The sequence below is a fragment of the Eschscholzia californica genome, unplaced genomic scaffold (genome assembly GCF_041429995.1).
Source record: "Eschscholzia californica isolate CP2 unplaced genomic scaffold, dmEscCali1.0.p SCAF_2, whole genome shotgun sequence".
NCBI lineage: Eukaryota > Viridiplantae > Streptophyta > Magnoliopsida > Ranunculales > Papaveraceae > Eschscholzia > Eschscholzia californica.
In genome coordinates, this window is record NW_028238309.1 from 55321553 (window position 1) to 55343898 (window position 22346).

The window sequence follows — 22346 nt, forward strand, 5'->3', positions numbered from 1 at the left end:
TGCTATCGCGTTTGGCCATCTTCATCCCAATATAATCCCACATTGTGGATTGGAAAATAAAGGTAAAAGTCTAGTAAAATAAGAGAGGATTGATGAGGTATAGATAACATACTTACCTGGACGGGGTCAATGGATGATCAAGAAGGTCCATGGCCTAGGTTAGTGACCTCCATTGCACTTAGGAGGGGTACTCGCCTAAGATCTACCCAAGTGGTGGAGTCTACGTCATAATTTGTGTTAGAGGGGGTATGCGTTCGCGCGGCCCCTGCCAATTATTTATTAAAATGCATTGCGATAAAGGAGTAAGTTGTGACTATAATGAATAAATATCAAATTTGTAAACAAAATTTATTTCTCTAAAACCTTAAACTTTGTAGAACTATAGCACACTAACAGCATGTGAAGATTACTACCAAAGATTGATACACAGTGAAGAATGGAGGCTAGGTTTCTTTCATTGTAAATACTAGGTTACAATTAAAGTGCCTTTAGTGGGCAAAAGACTGAAATTCTTTCTTTGAGGCCACAGATAGATTTTTTTCAATAACCACTCTAGCTAGTCTAATCTTTTTTGCCATTTTTTACAGTCCTGTATAGTGTATACAAGTTGAAACAATAAAAATTCGCCCAACAATTTATAACGAAATCCACTTCACTCATATCTGGAAACGTAATCTTGAGTTTAGAAGTTGAAATATTTGAAAATTGAGTGTCTTTTAGATTTTATGATTTAAGTTCATGGTTGCAGTATGTTCCAATTCAGTCTCCATACCGGAACTAGTTGATATTTTTTATTCATTTTTGAGTTTTGAAATTTTTTATAATACATGTACTTAGATAAATATATTGTGTAGTTTTTTTTTTGTTAAGATAACATATTATGTAGTTAGTATTCAAGGTTTTTAATGTAGTGAAAATCTATAACGGACGAAATTCCCTTTATTGATAGTTCATCCTTCGAAATGTCATTTCAACAAAAGAAAATCCTTCTAGATGGGATTAGATTAGCCACACAATTGGTAGAACCACCCCTTGGTCAATTACTTATGTACTTTCTTTTACTAGTCTTGTATAATTTAATATAATCCCACATCGCAAATTCTAATAATTATGACAAAGCAAGAGCTATTACAAAAATAGATTTGAGTTGAGATAGAAGGCATACCTTTCTCGGCCTTTTGGCTAAGATCAAGTGTAGTATCTGTTCTTATCAGTTTAATATCTGATATGTGAGCCATTGGCTCACACGATATTAAATTTATTTTTTTCTAGGAGAGGTTCCATCGCAATGGCTTGCCATTGGGGATCTCAAGCGTCGCCCTTGTGTTGCACTATTGCATGGGCCTGGCACACCCCTACCAAAACCATAAGCTAAAATTATTGTTTTAACTTTTGTGTTTGTTGTTTATATAATTTGAAACTATTGGTCTTGGAAAAAAAAAGAGCTGATTCCTAATCCAATTAGGTAATACTTTCAAGAAATATACAAGATGAAGATGTTACCTTGTCTCACAAATCTAACAAGTATGTAATTAAAACTATGATATAAACTAAACAAAGACAAAAACATAAATGACTACATACCTCCCTACGCACTTGGCTCTGATACCATTCGTTACAGGATCATGGAAGAAAGAAAGTTAGTGGAAGAATGAATGAAGAAGAAGTAAATAAGAAAAGGTTAGTGGAGGAAGTGAGTGGAGAAATATGGAAAGAAGAAAAGGATTTTATTATTATTCTTCTTACAAGATTACAAGGTAAACTGCAAGGTGCTCTTACAAATAAACTAAGTCTCCTTATATAGATGGAGCACTTACAAAACAACAAAACAAAATACATAAGCAATGACGTATTACAATTGCTTTTAGAAAAGTAAAGGAATCGCATCATTGCTGGTAACAGTAATGGAATCGCATTATTGCTGGTAACAGTAACCCCGGGTGCTCATTGGGCCCCATCGCCAAGTTATTAGCACTGCTAAAGCACGATTCCCTACAAAAGATTACTGGCATTTTATGCCGACACTTTAAAGTGTGAATATAATAATATTCTTCTTTAGACAAAATGCTTCACTTTAATAAAAGCGATCATGATTGAGATTTAGACTCTTATGCAAATGGGTCCTGAGAATCTTGCATAGAGTCATCGTCTTCAGTTTCTTCATCTTCATCAGATGAGTTGTTTAGAATTTCTTTCAACTGCTTCTTTAGGTCTGACTTTGATGATGAAGCAAGCAGTTCTTTAAGAAGATCCGAGACATCCTTTTTAGGAGCCTTTGGTGGAGGCGCTGGTTCAAATGAAATAATTCCCTTTGCCGAAAATATTGAATCCTTAAAGAATTCAAATTTATCCCACCATTTGATAAGAATTCTTCTTCCCAAATAAGGGACATGAGATACTGTTATTTCAAATTTTTTAATAGGACAATTTGCAATAACAACGTCCCATCTAACTATCCATGGAACCTGATAATGAGCTGCAAAGATAAGCTCGGGATTTTTTAGTGATGGGTTAGATTTAATAAAATCATCAAATATATTTCTAACCTTGTCCGGGAAAATTATGGGGTGTGATCCCCAAGTGTAAAACCATTTAATAAACCACTGTGGAAGATTAGTGGTGTTGAAATCACGAAATTGGAGGAACCAACTGTGTTTCTTTAGTCTGTTCTCATAACAGAAGGCCCCTTCCCAGGCTCTTATGTAGTCGAAGTAGTTAAACCAATATTTATCCAACTCTCTTCTTCCAGCTCTGGGTATTTCATGATATTTAAATAAATCACCCTGCCAAATTTCAGGGGTAACAACTTTCTTGATAAAGGCTTTAGAATAAGCCCATTCTGCGCCTGACCTTATGACAGAATCAAATTCCACTGATTGAGTCACTTGCAGGATTGCGCAGTAAAAATTGTATTCCTTAGGATAAAGGAATGGGTCCGCTGATTCCCTAAGATAAAAGGATGAAGCTTCAGCTGGAGAAAGATGAGCGTATTTTAGCTCAATAGGTGCTATCCATATGGTAGTGTAAGGAATATATGGATAGATATATTCGTTAGTCTGATTAGACTGAATTGCTGCTAAATAAGCATCTTCTCTTAATTTTAACTCCTTAGGAGTCGCCTTTAAGGCTTCAGCTTTAAGCTGTTCCGTTGTTTTAACAATCATAGTCTTATAAGACCGAGAACTTGCGCTTGAGGGAGAAACTGCAAATTTAGCTTTCCCTTTGCCATCATCAGGCTTTTTACTCATGACTCTGCAAAAATTCACGAGTTAAGAAATCAGGTAGTGAATTACTACTTCCTTTGATAAATTCAATGTCAAAATCAAACACAGACAATATGCCTTGCCATCTGGCAAAAATTTGTTTTGATGCTATATTTTTAACATCTTTTTCTAAAACATCTTTGGCTGACTTACAATCAACCCTAACCAAAAATTTTTGGTTTAACAAATCACTTTCAAATTTTTGTATACACAGAACTATAGAAAGGATTTCTTTTTTAATTGTGGAATAATTTTTCCTTGGCCCTTGCCATATCCCAGAAGTAAATCTTACTAGGGTTTCTTTGTTATTAATCCTTTGTTTAAGGATTCCACCATAGCCTAATTCAGAAGCATCAGTTTCAACAATTTTAAAAGCTTCTGGATTAGCAATGGCAAGACAAGGGATTTCCTTAATCTTTAATTTTATCTTCTGGACTGCTTCTGTATGAACATTAGTCCAATTAGGAGGATTTTTCTTAAGCCTGTCAAATAAAGGCTTAGCATCAATTGCTAAGTTTTTATAGAAGTCAGAAATATAATTAAGACTTCCTAAGAACCTTTGCAATTGAGTTTTTTCTTTGATTTCATCTGGAAATTTATCCGCAAAAGTAATAGCTCTATCAATAGGGAAAATAGTCCCTCCTTTGATGGTATGGCCAAGAAATCTTATTTCTGTTTGAAATAATTTGATCTTTTTTGCTGACACAACTAAACCAGCATGTTTAACAGCATTAATAAATGCTTGAAGATGTTTAAAGTGTTTTTCTATATTTTCAGAAAACACTAGAACATCATCGATATAGACGATACAGAATGACGTATAAGGACTGAAAATGTCATTCATTATATATTGAAATTCTGAGGGGGCATTCTTAAGCCCAAAAGGCATCACGTTCCACTCATAGTGGCCAAATGGAACTGTGAATGCAGTTTTGTATCTATCCTTTTCATCGATCTGAATTTGCCAAAACCCAGATTTCATATCAAATTTTGACATAACTTTGGCCGAAAATAGCCGATTTAATAAGTCCCTTTTATTAGGGATTGGATACCTTATCCATCTAAGAGCTTTGTTCAAAGGTTTGTAATTAATTACAAGCCTAGGAACACCTCTTTCAAGTTCAGCAGCATTTTCAACATAAAATGCAGGACAACTCCAAGGGCTGTATGATTTTCTAATTAAACCTTTGAGTAATAACTCATCAATCTCTTTTTTGCAAATTTCCAAATGGCGAGGTCCCATAGCAATAGGCCTAGCCTTAGTGGGAATTTGCCTTTCATTGAAGTCTGGCTCATAAGGCAGACTAACAATATGTTTCTTTCTTTCCCAGAAGGCATTGGGGATGTCAGAACATATTGTTTTAACAATAAGATCATGAAGATCATTTATTTTCCTTTGAATTAAAGGATGTTTGATTTTTTCAGTAATTTTCATGTAACTGATCTCCTGAGATAAGGAGTTAAGAAAATTTTCTTTTCTTTGAATTTTCTTTTGTAACAAATCAATCTCGTGATAACGAGGTTCAGTAACGAAATTAAATGTAATTTCTTGAGAATTAATGGAACTTGTTATACCCTTCTCATTAATGCTTTTAATGGGATATAACATGTGAAGAAAAGGATTTCCCAAAATAACATCATGAGAAAGATTCTTTACCATTATAAATGGCATTTCTAAACAAATTCCATTATTGCAAACTGCAGTATTTTGTAGCTTGTAATTTACAAGCATTTTTCTACCATCTGCAGCATTTAAAATTTCAGTAGTTTTTGAAAAATATCTGGAGGGTATCAATCCTTCATTGATACAGTTTAAGTCCGCTCCAGAGTCTACCATGGCAATTGCAGAGAGAGTATATTCTCTATGAACAATGATTTTAATTTTAATATGCCATTTATGGGTAATAACCCTGTCTAACATATTAACATATGTTAAAGATTCGTCCTTCAAAGATCCTTCGTCTTTTGCAGATTTATCTTTAACAGATGTTAAAGTGTTTAATTTTTCCTTTAAGGAATTCCATTCTTCTTCATTTGACTCATGATCAGAATCAGACTCAGAAGGAATAGATTTATCCTTTTTAATTTCAAGAGAAGTTACTCTAGATTTAAGAGTATTAATTTCTCTTTTAAGAACCTTGACTTCATGCAGTAATTCATTAACGCGAGAAGATTCTCCAGGAGTTTCTTCTTTTGAAACTGAAGTCTTAGCTCTTTGTAAAATTTCTTTTAGACTATAAGTCTCAGGTTCTTCAAATTTTAACCTTTTGTCACCTTTCTTTCCATTGTAGTCTTCTAAATACTTTTGAAGCATTTGTCTTTTAGCAATGGGATCAGAAAGTTGATCAATAAGGTCAAGGATGAAATTATCCTCTTTTGTTAAAGGAAATAGACCATTTGCCTGACATAAGGCTTTGTAGTAATCACAATTTCCTTCGCAAGAGTCTTCCTCAGATTCTTCTATTTGACCAACAGATTCCTCTGAAGATGATTCTTCCTCAGGATTGTCTTCTGCAATAGCAGCTACTTTAAAATTTTTTCCTTCTTCATTAAGAAGTAATTTTTCAAGTGACCTCTTAAGGCCTTCATCAATATTCAGACTATTGATTTTCTTTTTCATTCTACACTTATTAGCGTAGTGGCCAGGTTTCTGGCATTTCCAGCAGACCGGGATAGTCTTCTGTCGAGAATTATTCTCAGATTCAGACTTCCTTTTCTTTCCTCTAAAAATTCTTTTCCTTTTCTGTTGAGGAAAATACTTCTGCTTGGCATAGACCTTATTAGTCTTTCTCCCTCTATTTTCGATAGAGGTTCCAATAGGTGGTAAGCCAATTTGCTCACAAAAGTCCCCTATAATTCTTTTGCCAAGGACTTTCTCCTTTTGGATTTGTCTATGTAATTTTATTTCATTGCATAAATTAATGCCTTCAGCAACCACTTCTGAGGATAAATCTCTATAAGTGTATTCGGAATAAGGAATAATTCCATTGTGTCTTTGCTTAATGCGATTGCGTATTTTTTCCGCAAAGAAATGAGGTAGTCCTGATAAGAACTTTTCTTTCCAAAAATCACTTTGACTATCATGTCTGGTGAAGACTTTTGAAAAGAATACGTCTTTATACCATTTGAACTGAGATAAGTTCTGACATTTTAAATTCATTAGTTGCTCTTGAGATCTATCAATAAGCAATGATGTAGTGCCAATAAAATGTTTTGCTATTGTATACAGAAGTGTATTGACACAATCTGTAACTTGTACAGGCTGATTGTCTCTAACTTCTGTTTTAATAGCCTGTGAAATATGTATTTTGGCTTCTTCAGGAAGGTAGAAATCCCACCATCCTTTCAATTGACCAGTAAATCCTTGAGTTAAGGCTTTGGCAATATTTTGATCAGAATTACCATGTGTTTTACAAGCAGTTGCATACATAGTCATGTAGTGCAATACTGTTTGTATTTGGTATTCTGACATGCCATCTATATTCCATTCATTAATGGATTTTCCATCAAATTGAACAGTCATGAATTCATCATGTTGTTCTAATTGAAGATCTACAGGTGTAGGCCTATGATAATAGGGCTTTGCAGGAATATTATAAGCCATTTTCTTTTTGTAGGAAGATGCAAGCTTATTTACTTGAAATTGATTTTCATTATTTTTTTGTTCTGATAAGAACATATTTTCCAGAAGATTGATTTTATCTTCTGTTTTTGAAGAATTTTCTGCTTCACTATAAGAAGCATCAGAATTATAATCTGACTCGTGTGTCTCTAGAGGAGCACATTCATTGTCTTTAATTCCAAGATTTTTTAATCTTTTCATAATCTCATCAACCATTTCAGAATTCTGAGGATCCATCTTGAAATCAAAGTTTTCAGAACTCATTGGTTTGAATAAAACCTTTTCTTCAAAAGTAGTTTCTGAATTTTTAGAAACATTTGAAGCCTTTTCTTGTTTTTCAAAATCAATATTTTTCTCAATTCTATTTAATTGATCTCCCATTGTTCTGAGAGTTAAATTTGTAAAATTGTTTTGTTCAACAACAGCCTCAATGTTGTCACTTTTCCTGTAAGGAGTTGCAACAACTTCTTCGTTGTTGATTCTTATTGCTAATTGGGTTTCCGGAGGATGAACACTCCTAAAAACTTTTCCATTTTTAGCAATAAAATTCTTATAAGAAGCTTCAAGAGAAAATATGAAATCTTGATCCTCGAAGTCAGGAAATTTTTCATAACATTGTTCCATAAAAATGAAGAAATCAATAACTTCTCCTTTTTTTATTAAAAATCTTTTATAGCGAGAAAATCATTTTTCATGACTCTTAGAGTCTTTAACAAGGAAAAACCATTTTCTCTTTAATTTGTTTTCTTTGGAATAAAATAATTCTTTTGGAAGTCCCCTAAAAGGAAATTTAAATTTGAATTTTTCTTCTTCATGGATCGTTATAGGCGAAAGGCTATAATAACCCATATCAGAAGGAGTGGGGGATGTTCTTTCACTATTAATTTCAGAAGTGGGTAAATTAACCCTATATTCAGGTTGGTTTACTCCGTCAGAGGTAAATTTTGTTCCAGAAATTTTCTCAAAATTAGTTGTTGGAACTGACGAAGTAGAACTTCTACCTGGAATAACTTTGTTGTTTAGGCTTTCCAATTTTAGCCTTGCAATTCTCTGATTAGAGAAGACAATTTCAACATCACCGTCAGGGAACTCTTTGATTTCTTCGAGTTCACGGTTATCTTTTTTAACAGGCTCATTAGCCTTTTCAAGTATCCAGTTTTCAGGTAAATTAACCTGATCCCATGTGATTGTTTTTGGGACCTTTAAATTACTTTTTTCTAAATTGGTTATAAACAAAGTAGTAGACCCCTTTTGATCTTGTAAAATATTTTTCATCTTGGGTACTACGGTGTTCATAACTTTATACTGAATCCTGTAAATAAGGATTATGTTTTCAGCTCCTTGCATCATATTAAATCCATCAGATTTAATGTCAAGGCAAAGAGAGTGCATAATTGTGGGGTCATTTAATGACAGAGTAAAATTTGGAAAACACGAAAAGAATATGGGTCCGTCACAAAGACTAGACTCCACTATTCCAAGTAGTGAATCATGAAATTTGTTGTGTCTTTTATCACGTACACAAATAATTGCGGACGTGTTTAAGCCTAAACGGGTAGCAGGTTTCAAACCTACTTGAATTAACCCAACATGCAAGAATTTGTATTGTTGTTGTCTATGTTTATCAATCAAATTTTTTGACAACAATTGGAATGAGTTGTAACCCTCAGTTAAGGGTATAGCCTCTTCTACAGTCTTTACGACATAATCAGAGGTGAATTCAAAAGTTCCTTTCTGTTTATAAACAGAACTTTGAACTGGTAAATTCCAGTTTTGTAAGGATTTTTCGAAATTTTCTTTTATCAAAATTTCTTTATTATAGCTACTATTAGCCTTATCTTGTCTTTTAGACATAGCTCTAGTTAGCCCAAGCATATTTGCCTGATCACTGTCAACGCTTTAATGCCAATCCCTTAAAATGCCCTCACCGGCTACACGGGACTTCCAGGCGACGCGACTTAGGGTGAAAACCCGGGTTTCACAGGACAAAAATGCTTTAGTTCACCAAAGTTAAGCTTCAAGACTTAATAAGTATAGTAGTGTTTAAAGACATTTATATATAAATGTTTGATGTTTATTTTCTTTCTCTCTCTTAAAATTTCATTTATGTTTTTGATCTTGATGTTTAATCCTTCAACTCGAGTTTGACATTATTGCAATCAATCATCATAGCAGATATCTTTAGATTTGTAGTTTAAGCTTAATAATATTCTCATTTTTTCTTCAGATCTGGTTTTCAATCCGTACGGATTTATGAAACATTTGTTCTTTCGTACGGTTACTCATAACAGAATTTACAGTACATGTACTGTATCGTAAATTACCACAATTTATAGTAAATTATTATAGGTAATTTATAGAACATTACCCGTGCTTTAACACCAAAACAGTACTCATTTCATCAGTAGAAATACTTCGCTTTACTATCAAATCTCGTGTACTTTGCAATAAAGTATATATAATTTACGTATATCTTCATGTTCTTACCATTATGTATATAATTTACGTATAAGTGCACATAAATTATGTATTATTTATTTACCATTACGTGTACTTTTCACCCACAACAGTAGCCTTGATAAGTTTACCAAATAGTGCTTGGGAGAAGCTAAGACTGAACTTGCCTCCAGGAAGCCAGGGGATGTGCACCAACGGTGCCCGGCCCATGGGATCATGTTAGGCAAGTCAATTTATACACTCGGACCAGCCAACGCCAATTGTAACTGACTAATAGTTCAACCACCTTAATGCCCCCACATGGGTTATAAGCTCACGCTACTGAGCTCGGCAATTTAATTGTTATGTCTAGCTTCTAATAAAGAACTTGTTTTTGTTAAGGTTTTCCTGTGTGGGACTAAACAAAAAACGGTCAGACAAGATTTTTTTTCCTTCTCAAAACTAACACAACCCAACTTAACTTTGGGAAGTTTTATGTGCACCAACCAACCGAATCAAGTGATGGTGGCTTTTTGAGATATTATTTCACCTTCCTTAAACAAGTGTTGAGATGGCTGAGTTGACCAAGCATAAATTATATGTATTAATACAATATATCATGAATATAAGTGTTATTGCCCTAATAGGCCACAACTTTGTGGCCGGTGTCCTGTCTATCCCCATACTTTGTCAAAAATACCCAGATGACACCCTTTTTCAGACCGAGTTCCGATTGTTTAAACCAGATCTCGGTCTGGTTTCGAAGTGAAACCAGACCTTCAAAGTATGGTTTTTCCGGCGAAGGGGAACTCCCTTCGCCGAAATATTTAGAGAGAAAGAGGAGGGAGGATTTTTTTAAGAGAGAGAAAGAGGAGTGTTAAAAAAAATATTTAATATTTGAAGGTCGCCGACCGGAAAATTGGTCGACCGACGACCTTCGCCGGTGAAGATGATGAGGTGGCTAAGAGTGGCGATGAGCTGGATGAGAGAAAGGTGATGACTACTTAACGATGTTATAACTGAATCTGAAAAAGGTGGCCATCTGAGTATTTTTGACAAAGTATGGAGCTATGCAGGAAACCGGTCACAAAGTTGGGGGCTATTAAAGAAATAACCCTAAATATAATGGAGTCAAAACAATTGAAGAAGAAAGGATATACTTCGTATGGTTGTTATAATATAACCTCACACAATTTTACTACCACACAAAACAGGGATTCATCTTCAACAACAAAAAAAACAAGGATTCAACGGTAAAGATGTGACTCTTTTATCTAATAGCTCAACTTATTCACAATTGAATTTAATTTCTAATTGGCATTATAACTTTCTTTTTTGTTGTTGAAAATTGTCATTATAACTTATTCACAACTTTTAATTTTATTTCTCTTTTTTTCTTTTCTAAAGAGCGTTGTTGTGGTTAAAATTAAAATATAGTTATTACCAATTCTTTGTTCTCAAATATTTCAAAAGTTCGGGTAACAATAGAAGTAATAATTACATTCAGTGCGTGAAGTATTCAGTTAACTCCGTCTATTATAACTTTGAAAATACGTATTACTTATAAAGGTTAATTCCTCTACGCTTTAATTTGTGACTAAATAGCCATTATGGCTTCCATAAGTGCCTGCATTTTATGTTGACCAAAAAAATCATTTTTTCTTTTCTAGAAACTCCCTAGTTTGAGTCCGATTAATTTTAATCTAGATTCTCGAATCAAATGGACCTAAAATCAACTCCAAACACCACTGAGTCAAACAAAAACAAACAATTTGTTCCACTTGTTTTCCGATATTAGTACATATAATGAATACTTGATAATAATGTTCATTTTATTCAAACAAAGACAAGTTCATTCCGCCATGAACAATATTATCTCAATACTTAAGAGCCGTGTTGTTTGATTCGCAGGTGAGAGCGTACTGGGTAGTCGGTAATGACTCGGTACTAATTTATCAGGTCTCGAAAACCATGCTTTCAACTTCCTCTCTCACAGACTTGAACAAAATCGTCGAAAGGTATCGTTCTCCAAAGCTAGGGAAAATGGCCTGTAAGGTAAGATCATCCAATTGAAATGTGAATTAGTTAAGCTAGCGATGAATAAAACAGAAAACTAGAAGAAAATTTACGAACATTTTTATTTTTCGTTATTTTTTATCGAGTTTGTGACCATTTTGTTGTTTTCCTACATTACCTCATCCCGATGAAAAAAATGTTATAAGGGTACTACCTGTCATGGAACCGTTTTTTCTTTTGCTATCTAAACACTTGTAGATAGTGTAAACCCATTTCCCATCACCAGAATCATCTTATTTCTTCGAATAATTTTGCATTGTGGGACAAGCTAGCATATCTAAATGACAAGAGCATAACTCCTAAATCGGAAACATAACCGGAGCAGTAAAGGCAACCGTGTTTCGTTGGAGTTAAGCGACGGAGTTCCTGAAGTTTTCACTTATATGGGCTTCACTTTTGATTGGGAAGCGATTATACGAACTATATATTCTTTTAGCCTTTTTGGCATGTTGATGATCGGCCTGGTTTTGCAGGCTTTTTTTAAGTCTATAATTTCTGAGATTCTTAATGAAGCTGCAACTTTGAAGAGTTGACAATTCTCGCATTGTTTGCGTATCTTGAATGAAGTAGCTCACGAGTTAGCTAGATTTGCTTTTACTGATGATGTACCACAAAGTGAGAATTTCTCAGCATTCTTGTTGCATTGTAAGTCCCGTGGCGACTGACAAAGTCATGAATTTGAGCTAATAAATTTTAGGCTTACGCTTACTTCCATAAAAAAAAAATCAATGAATCATGGATTTGTACGAAATACCGTGTACTTCGTGTAGAATATAGATGAATACCATGACACCAATTTTAAAAAATGGTTATCCAATTGAGTCAGCTCAAGACGGCGTGCTGACGAGGTGCCCCAACTCGTTATCCTAACACTTTTACTGAAGGGGTATTGCCATGGTGCTTGGGAGAAGCTAAGACTGAACTTGTCTCCAGGAAGCCATGGGATGTGCACCAACGGTGCCCACCCCATGGGATCATGCTAGGCAAGTCAATTTATACACTCTCGTGACCAGCCAGCGCTGGTTGTAACTGACTAATTGTTCAACCACCTTAATGCCCCCACATGGGTTATAAACTCACGCTACTGAGCTCGGCAATTGAATTGGTATGTCTAGCTTCTAATAAAGAACTTGTTTTTGTTAAGGTTTTCCTGTGTGGGACTAAACAAAAAACGGTTGACAAGATTTTTTTTCCTTCTCAAAACTAACACAACCCAACTTAACTTTGGGAAGTTTTATGTGCACCAACCAACCGAATCAAGTGATGGTAGCTTTTTGAGATATTATTCCTTAAACAAGTGTTGAGATGGCTGAGTTGACCAAGAATAAATGATATGTATTAATACAATATATCATAAATATAAGTGTTGTTTCCCTAATAGCCTATAACTTTGTGGCCGGTTTCCTGTCTAGCCCCTACTTTGTCAAAAATACTCAGATGACCCCCTTTTTCAGACCTAGTTCCGATTGTTTAAACCAGATCTCGGTCTGGTTTCGAAGTATGGTTTTTCCGGCGAAGGAGAACCCCCTTCGCCGGAATATTTAGAGAGAAAGAGAAGGAAGGATTTTTTTTAAGAGAGAGAAAGAGGAGTGTTAAAAATAATAATAATATTTGTAGGTCCCCGACCGGAAAATTGGTCGGCCGGCGACCTTCACCAGTGAAGATGATGAGGTGGCTAAGAGTGGCGATGAGTTGGTGAGAGAAAGGTGATGACTAGTTAACGATGTTATAACTGAATCTGAAAAAGGTGACCATCTGAGTATTTTTAATAAAGTATGGAACTAGGCAGGAAACCGGTTACAAAGTTGGAGGCTATTAAAGAAATAACCCTAAATATAATGGAGTCAAAACAATTGAAGAAGAAAGGATATACTTCATATGGTTGTTATAATATTTATTTATTTATTTTTTTGTTGAGGTATATGGTTGTTATAATATAACCTCACACAATTTTACTACCACATAAAGCAGGGATTCATCTTCAACAACAGAAAAAACAAGGATTCAACGGTAGAGATGTAACTGTTTTATCTAATAGCTCAATTTATTCACAATTGAATTTAATTTCTAATTGGCATTATAACTTTTTTTTTTGTTGAAAATTGTCATTATAACTTATTCACAACTTTTAATTTCATTTCTCTTTTTTCCTTTTCTAAAAAGCGTTGTTGTGGTTAGAATTAAAATATAGTTATTACCAATTCTTTGTTCTCAAATATTTCAAAAGTTCGGGTAACAATAGAAGTAATAATTACATTCAGTGCGTGAAGAATTCAGTTAACTCCGTCTATTATAACTTTGAAAATACGTATTACTTATAAAGGTTAATTCCTCTACGCTTTAATTCGTGACTAAATAGCCATTATGGCTTCCATAAGTGCCTGCATTTTATGTTGACCAAAAAAATCATTTTTTCTTTTCTAGAAACTCCCTAGTTTGAGTCCGATTAATTTTAATCTAGATTCTCGAATCAAATGGACCTAAAATCAACTCCAAACATCACTGAGTCAAACAAAAACAAACAATTTGAAATGTAGCTTATGTCAATCATCTAGTCCGCTTTGATCTCACATTACTTGTTTCACAAATCTGTCTCACAAATCTAACAAGTACCTAATACAAAGTTTAATTTACTTAATCAAACTTTCTGTAATTTTTTTACATTCATTTGTTCCACTTGTTTTCCGATATTAGTACATATAATGAATACTTGATAATAATTTTCATTTTATTCAAACAAAGACAAGTTCATTCCGCCATGAACAATATTATCTCAATACTTAAGAGCCGTGTTGTTTGATTCGCAGGTGAGAGCGTACTGGGTAGTCGGTAATGACTTGGTACTAATTTATCAGGTCTCGAAAACCATGCTTTCAACTTCCTCTCTCACAGACTTGAACAAAATCGTCGAAAGGTATCGTTCTCCAAAGCTAGGGAAAATGGCCTGTAAGGTAAGATCATCCAATTGAAATGTGAATTAGTTAAGCTAGCGATGAATAAAACAGAAAACTAGAAGAAAATTTACGAACATTTTTATTTTTCGTCATTTTTTATCGAGTTTATGACCATTTTGTTGTTTTCCTACATTACCTCATCCCGATGAAAAAAATGTTATAACGGTTCTTCCTGTCATGGAACCGTTTTTTCTTTTGCTATCTAAACACTTGTAGATAGTGTAAACCCATTTCCCATCACCAGAATCATCTTATTTCTTCGAATAATTTTGCATTGTGGGACAAGCTAGCATATCTAAATGACGAGCATAACTCCTAAATTGGAAACATAACCGGAGCAGTAAAGGCAACCGTGTTTGGTTGGAGTAAAGCGACGGTGTTCCTGAAGTTTTCACTTATATGGGCTTCACTTTTGATTGGGAAGCGATTATATGAACTATATATTCTTTTAGCCTTTTTGGCATGTTGATGATCGGCCTGGTTTTGCAGGCTGATTATCAAACTGGCCCTCTGCTACCGCCTTCGCTTTGTTAATTGTATTCATTCAACTTTCTGGAAATAAAAATAAAAATGAAGAGCACGAAACTTACGACAATGAGTTTTCCTGAATTTTCAGGTCTCTTTGCAAGCTTAATTGCAGCAGCGGCAGCAGCACCAGATGATATTCCGCACTGAAATTATTATTCCTTCCTCATTAGACATTTTCTCAAATTAAAATTGACGAATAACAAAAATAGAAAATCTTGATATATTAAACAACTCACGAATAACCCTTCTTTTAGTGCAAGAAGCTTGGCTGTTTCAATAGCTTCGTCACTTGATACCTGAAAAATTATACCAAAAAATAAAACCCTATGCTACATACTTTGAGATATATTTTGCATATAGACGAGAATCCTAATTTGTGAACATAAATTCTGTTAAAGAATCTCTGGAACTTACTTGAACAACTTCATCAATGAGACCGACGTCCAGAACTGGCGGAATTAAACCGGTACCAATTCCTTGTATCAAGTGTGGACCTGAGGCAAATATACAAGTGCACAAATGTACCATGTGAGAAACATCAATATGAAAAGCACGGGCACACAAAAAATGATATGCATGAAATACACGAAACTACATCTTAACGGGAAATAATTTGCGTTAACATGGGACAAGTATGAATGAATTCACAAACACGATCAATAATTTTTAAAAATTAATCACATCATGCCATTAGAAGAAAGAATTATAAACCTCTATGGCGAATAAAATCTACAAGTGGAAGAAACTTCTTATATCCGTTCACAAATATACTAATTCTACATGGTACAATGTTTTTTCCTTGCCATGGCCCTTCCCTAGACCACCCCACGCTACTCAACCTGATAAATTTTAGGCGCCAAATCCGCCAAAAAGCGTAGCCGAGTGTTATTTTAAAACCCATGTCTGGAAGGTCTTTCTGAGAAACTTGGGACTAAGTGCCTTCAATATATGAAACTTCCATTCCACATCAATAAGACAGCCAAGAGGAAAGAAAATATCACCCGGATTTCCTCCAGAAAGAACAGCACTTTCAACTGGTTCAACAGCATACAACTAAATAATAATAGGAAAACACATGGACAAATTAAAAGGATATAATATTTAACAGACTTGTGACAAAATACAAAGAGATGAAGATTTGATATTAATACTATTTATCATTATTTGAGGTTCAGTGGAAGAAATGTAACGAATCTTCCTGGTACTAGAAGACTAAACAAACCTTAATATTTGGGTTTTTCTCTTTGAGGAATCTCCCTACACCTGTTATAGTACCCCCGGTTCCGACCCCGGAAACAAAAGCATCAACTTTGCCTCCTGAGCCGTTCCAGATTTCCGGTCCAGTGGTTTCATAGTGAATCTGCATATATTCAATGAGACTGGTGTATAAAAAGGTCGCATCTAGCAACGAGGAACAATTATATAAGACGTCGATACAAATGATACCTTTGGGTTGGCAGGGTTCTCAAATTGCTGAAGAATATAAGAATTAGGTGTCTTTGCCATAATCTCCTCAGCCTTTGCAATCACTCCTTTCACACCCTTTGCTGGATTTGTCAACACCAACTCAGCACCAAAGGCTAAGAGGACAATCCTTCTTTCCAGGCTCATGGAAGCTGGCATAGTAATAATGAGCCTGTAACCCTTGGCAGCTGCTATGAAAGCCAACCCTATGCCGGTGTTACCACTGGTTGCCTCAATGAGGACACTCTATAACAAGTACAGTCAAAATTAGAAGCAACTTATCGTGAATCATAAAGGGAAGTCTATGTTCACGGCATGTCACAATGGAGGTTAGACTAACAATCCAATCAAACAAGCGTTTAAAGAAACCTAACCTTCCCTGGAGTTATAAGACCCTTCTCTTCTGCATCAGCGATCATACTATACCCAATCCTACAAACCATAATGCCGTATAAATTCGAATGAGATAAAAAAGCATATAATTTTGCGACTAAATCTTCCAAGTCGAATAAATCCTAGAAATAGCATAATATCAGTTCTGAAGAAAAACAGTAAAACCCCCCAAATAATCTGTTACCTGTCTTTAACACTGGAGCAAGGTTCCATCATCTCAAGCTTAGCGGCGACCTTGGCAACACATCCCTCTACAATATTGTTCAGGTAAACCATGGGGGTATTACCAATCAACTGTACCAAGATAATCATACAAAATTCAAGTTTCAAACAAGTTAATCTACAACTAAAATTCCAAATATATATATATATATATATATATATATATAGAAAGTTAACTTACTTGAGTAACATCTTTTGCAATTGTAGACTTCTCTTCAACCATTTCTGCAGATTTGTTTTTCAACTAATAGTATGTTCAAAATCATCATCAGCTGATCTTAGTATAGTTTAAAGCAAAGGGTAGGAACTCTAAATTACTTAAAATTAGTAATTTTAGAAGAAATCTTTAATCAACAGCTTTTTTTTCAACAACCTTGCAAGGGGGGGGGGGGGGTTTAATATGCAGTTCTATATAAGTGTTTACAGAGAAATCAACAACTATATGATCAATCAGTTAAAACCCAAACTTTTAGAAGAAATCTGACCTGTTTTTTTGAGTTGTGGTGGGAGATTTGCTTGGCGGAGGGAAGATGAAAGTTGAAAATGGCAAACAAAGATCCAATTTTTGTATTCCAAAAGTACAAAGTCCAGCCCGCCCCCAAGTCAAGATATATTTGTTTGTTATAAAGGTCAAATTTTGTATTCCCAAAGTGCATCTCTTTTTACCTTTGATGAGTTTCATGTGGATATTACTTGGATACTTCATCAATTTCTAAGAATTTTGTGAGAGACCACTTTCATTATAATTATTGTAGTTGTACTTGTACCATCAATATACAACTGCATCTCAACAAAAAAAAAAAAAAAAACAATATACAATTGCAAGTGAATCACGAAGTAAGGTATATTTTTAAAACTCTTCTAGTGAATCACGAAGTAACGTATCGTTTTAAAACTCTTTTAGAAGAGGCCAATCAAATTTTTTTTACGAGTGGTCAACTTCTATCATTTTGTTTACGCTTCTTAAACTAGATAAAGCATACCTTTCTCGGCCTTTTGGCTAAGATCAAGTGTAGTATATGTTCTTATCACTTTAGTATCTGATATGTGAGCCATTGCCTCACACGATATCAAATTTATTTTTCTTCGGGTTCCATCACAATGGCTTGCCATTGGGGACTTTGAGTGTTGCCCATGTGTTGCACTATTGCATGAGGTTGGCGCACCCCTACCAAACCATAAGCTAAAATTACTACAAGTTGTTTATCTTTCATTTATAGTGTTAACTAGTGTAGTTGCCTCTTCTTGAATTTGTTAAATGCCCTGATGGAGCTAGTGGTTTGTGGGCTGGGTCAATCCAGTCCGATAAGCTCGGCACAACGCCCCTGGCCAGCCCCACTTTATACCACTAGTGAAGTTGGGCGAGTCCTCAATATTCCTGTGAGTTTCAGTTTTGATTCACCGTGCAACTGTTTAGAGAGTTATGGTTACATTCTCTATAGCACTCTTGAATAGTCGAATTTTACTCACAATCGAAAGGAGAATAGCCTAAACTGTGATATCACTATCTAAACTGCAACTGTTTAGAGAGTGTCTTCTTTCTTTTCCCCTTACTATTTATTGTCATTTGTGCAAGTGTAATTGTTACGGAGGTTTACGATTTTATTCTAATTTGCTGATGTATTAAGTGTTTTATTATTATTTAACGATGTTATCTTGACTGCATGTTTACATCATCTGATATAATTAGGCCATATAATGTATTGATGTAATGATTTCGAGTTCTTGGCTCGAGCTGATAAGAGATGGACGGACGTATAAAGTTGGGAAACCTAGCACTATTGCTTGAATTACTTCACCTAAATGTGAGTTAAACAACCTTGACATTGTTGGGCCACTCGAAGAATTACAACTAAACGGAGGCACCGCCCAGCCTTGATTCCGCTCCAAGTCATGTCGAACATGAATATAGTCCCACATTGAGAAACTGGTAAAGAAAGACAGTACGGATGTTGTACAAGAAACAATCAATATCATGGGGATAACATACTTACCTGGACGGGGTCAATGGATGATCAAGAAGGTCCATGGCCTAGGTTAGTGACCTCCATTGCACTTAGGAGGGGCACTCGCCTAAGATCTACCCAAGTGGTGGAGTCTACGTCATAATTTGTGATAGAGGGGGTACGCGTTCGCGCGGCCCCTGCCAATCTTAAGTTGCAATTGTTTAAGAATATGCAATCTTTCACTAGAAATCTTAAGTTGCAATTGTTTAAGAATATGTAATCTTTCACTAGTAATCTTAAGTTGCAATTGTTTAATAATATGTAATCTTATACTAGAAATCATAAGTTGCAATCGTTTAAGAATGCGTAATCATTCACTAGAAATCTTAATTTGCAATTGTTTAAGAATACGTAATCTTTCACCAGGCCAATTTCCATTGTTCTATATCAAAGTCGAGGACCACTCTTCGCTAAAAGTGAGGGTCTCACGAGAGTGTCTGAAGCATGGGCTATAGGTGTATGCTCAAACTAGGTAAAACTGAGACCTTTTGTTTAGGCTCGTGGAGCCTCCGCCAAAAACAAAACCCCGTACTTGTAGACTTGGACATGTGGTGGCAAAAGCGGGGACAATATCGCTAACTGTGACTTGGAGCGTTACATGTTGTTTCTCTCGTTATCAAATCGATAAGTCGATTTCTGTCTTGGCTTGATTTAGACAGAGTTTCCTTTCTCTAACTTATAGAGAAATAAATAATTACAGAATAATGATATATTAATATTCCTTCTTTCTAAATATGTAGTCGAGGCGAGAATAGATTCTCTTTCCTTAAGACATTTTACACCCCCGTAACAGTACCAAACGTTAGGGTGAATGCCTTCGGGATACAACGACTAACCTTTCAGAATTTTAAGATGGTACTTCTATATTCTGAAAGCGGACGAACCTTTGTCAGTATTATGAGCTCTTGGACTAATGCGGATGATCTTCTAGATGCTTCTGAAATTCAAATTTCACTCAAGACTTCTTTCTTCCTTTTCTAGATATTCTAGTCTATCCAGAACCTCTAGAAAATACTTCTTTAATTAGATATTCTAGGCTAACCAGAACTTCTAATTGTTAGAAGGGAAGAGAAGAAGAGAATGAATTGAATTGATGAAAAATGAAGTGAGTTTGGGTGGTATTTATAGGAATTGAATAGGTATAAACTTTTGGGACACATCTCTAGAGTTTTGGGGACAAAACTCTTGGTTTTTAGGGACACAACTCTTTGGAAGAGTTGGTTATATAACTGGGATTTTCGGGTGAATTTTTGGCCATCAGATCTGGCTCAAAAACTCGGGTGAAACAGCAGCCGCTAGATGGGCGTGATCTGTCCCGAAAGTATCCCACGCGCTAGCCACGTGTCTATCAAAGCACAGTCCCGCTTCTGTCCGGACGAGGAAGGAACGCGGACCATTAGATCTCGCGCAATCTCGCGGAAAGAACGCCCACCGTTCAGATCTGAGCGCGTCCTCTTCGCGCGAATGCCCCCCAACGTGACTTGTCCTCTTTGACAATTTAGTACCTATTTCAACCGATTTTTCGTTCAAACTTTAACCTTGAATTTCTCATTCATCCGGAATCGGATTTGAGTGATTCTTGGCTCTAAATTGTAGAGCTCGACGAGACGAACGCAATGGCGCGTTCCGTTTCTGAGTTTGACGAGTCGGCTCGAGCCAAAATAGGCTCCGATTCCAACAATCCCCCACATGAATGAAAATTTGAGGTTTTATGCTATGATATATGCAGACATACTATACTGACAGACTGACACTGACAGAGCTCATAAGCGGAACTTCGCTGCATCGGAAGAAGGTAGTCTTTCGACTTTGAACCTTTCCTAGTGAATAACTACAAGGTCTACAAGGACGGCAGTGAACTTTACGTCTTGAACTGATTCCTGGGAATTGTAATCCAAAATAGCTATCACACAGCTAATCCCTTACTAACTTAGGTTCTCGGTTGTGTTCATTTCGGCCCTGAACATTCCCGATTTCGTGTGTGCTTTAGAGAAGTCGGCCTAGACGACCTTCCCATAGAACCGGCATCAATTCACACACATATAGGTTATCCGTAATAAGGTATCCTGCTATACCTCACGTTAGAATCAAGTTCTAAGTTTTCGGATTCATTAAAAGCTTAATGCTTAACCTCTCAAGGCAGGTAACACTGTTGTCATCCTAGGAATGGGTAAGAGATAGAGATCTCTTACAGTGTTACTGTCGAGTCAGGATATAGCTTCAGTTGCCCTTTGAACCTAGATCGTGGGATCTCCAGTCATCTAGGTAGGGTTTCACCATGCCTTTACTCATTTACTTTAGGCGTTAGCCCCATTCCCCTTGATGATGCAACTACTAACTCTCTAGATAACCCTTTTGTAAATGGATCCGCTAGGTTATCTTTGGATCTTATATAATTTATAGTTATGATCCCTTCAGAGAGAAGTTGCTTAACGGTATTATGTCTCCGACGAATGTGTCGAGACTTACCGTTGTACATCTTGCTTTGTGCCAGTGCAATCGCTGCTTGGTTATCGCAGTGTATGTTGATTGCAGGCACCGGCTTTGGCCATATTGGAATATCTTCAAGGAATTGTCGCAGCCATTCTGCTTCTTCCCCTGCTTTATCTAGAGCAATGAATTCTGAATCCATTGTTGATCGAGCAATGCACGTTTGCTTCGAAGATTTCCAAGATATGGCAGCCCCTCCCAGTGTAAACACATATCCACTGGTAGACTTAGTGTCGTCGGTATCTGATATCCAATTTGCATCTGCATATCCCTCTAAGACTGCGGGATATGTGGTATAATGGAGTCCGTACTCCTTCGTCTTTCTTAGATACCGTAACACTCTCGTTATGGCGTTCCAATGTGTGTTATTCGGGTTACTCGTAAATCTACTTAGCTTACTGACTGAGTAGGCTATGTCTGGTCGAGTACAGTTCATTAGGTACATTAGACTTCCAATAATCCGAGAGTACTCTAATTGTCTTACTGCATTCCCTGTATTCTTCATTAAGTGAATACTTGGATCTATCGGAGTATTCGCCACTTTGAGGTCATCTTTGCTGAATTTTTCTAAGATTTTCTCAACGTAATGCGTTTGAGATAAACTTATCCCTTCAGCCGTCTTGGAAACCTTAATTCCAAGAATGACTTCTGCTTTCCCTAAATCTTTCATGTCGAAAGTTTTCGAAAGCATCTTTTTAGTTGTATTGATGACATCTAAATTATTTCCCATAATTAGCATGTCATCTACATACAAACATAGAATAACACATCCTTTAGCAGTTACCTTTGTATAGACACATTTATCACATTCGTTGATCTTAAATCCGTTTGATAATAATGTGTCATCAAACTTTAAGTGCCACTGCTTTGGAGCTTGTTTTAGCCCATATAG

At 35.7% G+C, this 22346-nt stretch overlaps 1 protein-coding gene and 4 non-coding genes across 8 annotated transcripts; 4 read left to right on the forward strand and 1 right to left on the reverse strand.

Annotated features, from left to right (window-relative positions):
* Positions 1–108: 108 nt before the first annotated feature.
* Positions 109–268, forward strand: LOC147559183 (U1 spliceosomal RNA). The gene has a single exon (XR_015235527.1). It is a non-coding gene; the product is annotated as a U1 spliceosomal RNA (small nuclear RNA).
* Positions 269–1161: 893 nt separating this feature from the next.
* LOC147559184 (U2 spliceosomal RNA) lies at positions 1162–1358 on the forward strand. Its single transcript, XR_015235548.1, has one exon. It is a non-coding gene; the product is annotated as a U2 spliceosomal RNA (small nuclear RNA).
* Positions 1359–14011: 12653 nt separating this feature from the next.
* LOC147559185 (cysteine synthase-like) lies at positions 14012–17767 on the reverse strand. 4 transcript variants are annotated; one of them, XM_086661015.1, is made up of 11 exons: positions 17444–17767; positions 17140–17183; positions 16921–17030; positions 16718–16775; positions 16326–16589; positions 16102–16239; positions 15881–15932; positions 15294–15373; positions 15116–15175; positions 14942–15022; positions 14012–14341 (listed from the first exon to the last, which is right to left on the reverse strand). In XM_086661015.1, exons 2-11 carry the CDS (start codon positions 17179–17181, stop codon positions 14249–14251), a joined length of 978 nt encoding a protein of 325 aa, XP_086517141.1. In that variant the 5' UTR covers positions 17182–17183; positions 17444–17767; the 3' UTR covers positions 14012–14248. The 4 variants fall into 4 exon arrangements, 3 of the variants coding, with proteins under 3 accessions (XP_086517141.1, XP_086517139.1, XP_086517140.1); XM_086661013.1 differs by having other exon boundaries at positions 17140–17202; positions 17444–17677; XR_015234514.1 differs by lacking the exon at positions 15881–15932 and having other exon boundaries at positions 17140–17202; positions 17444–17678.
* Positions 17768–17937: 170 nt separating this feature from the next.
* LOC147559186 (U2 spliceosomal RNA) lies at positions 17938–18129 on the forward strand. The gene has a single exon (XR_015235555.1). It is a non-coding gene; the product is annotated as a U2 spliceosomal RNA (small nuclear RNA).
* Positions 18130–18944: 815 nt separating this feature from the next.
* On the forward strand, positions 18945–19104 carry LOC147559187 (U1 spliceosomal RNA). The gene has a single exon (XR_015235522.1). It is a non-coding gene; the product is annotated as a U1 spliceosomal RNA (small nuclear RNA).
* The last annotated feature ends 3242 nt before the right edge of the window (positions 19105–22346 follow it).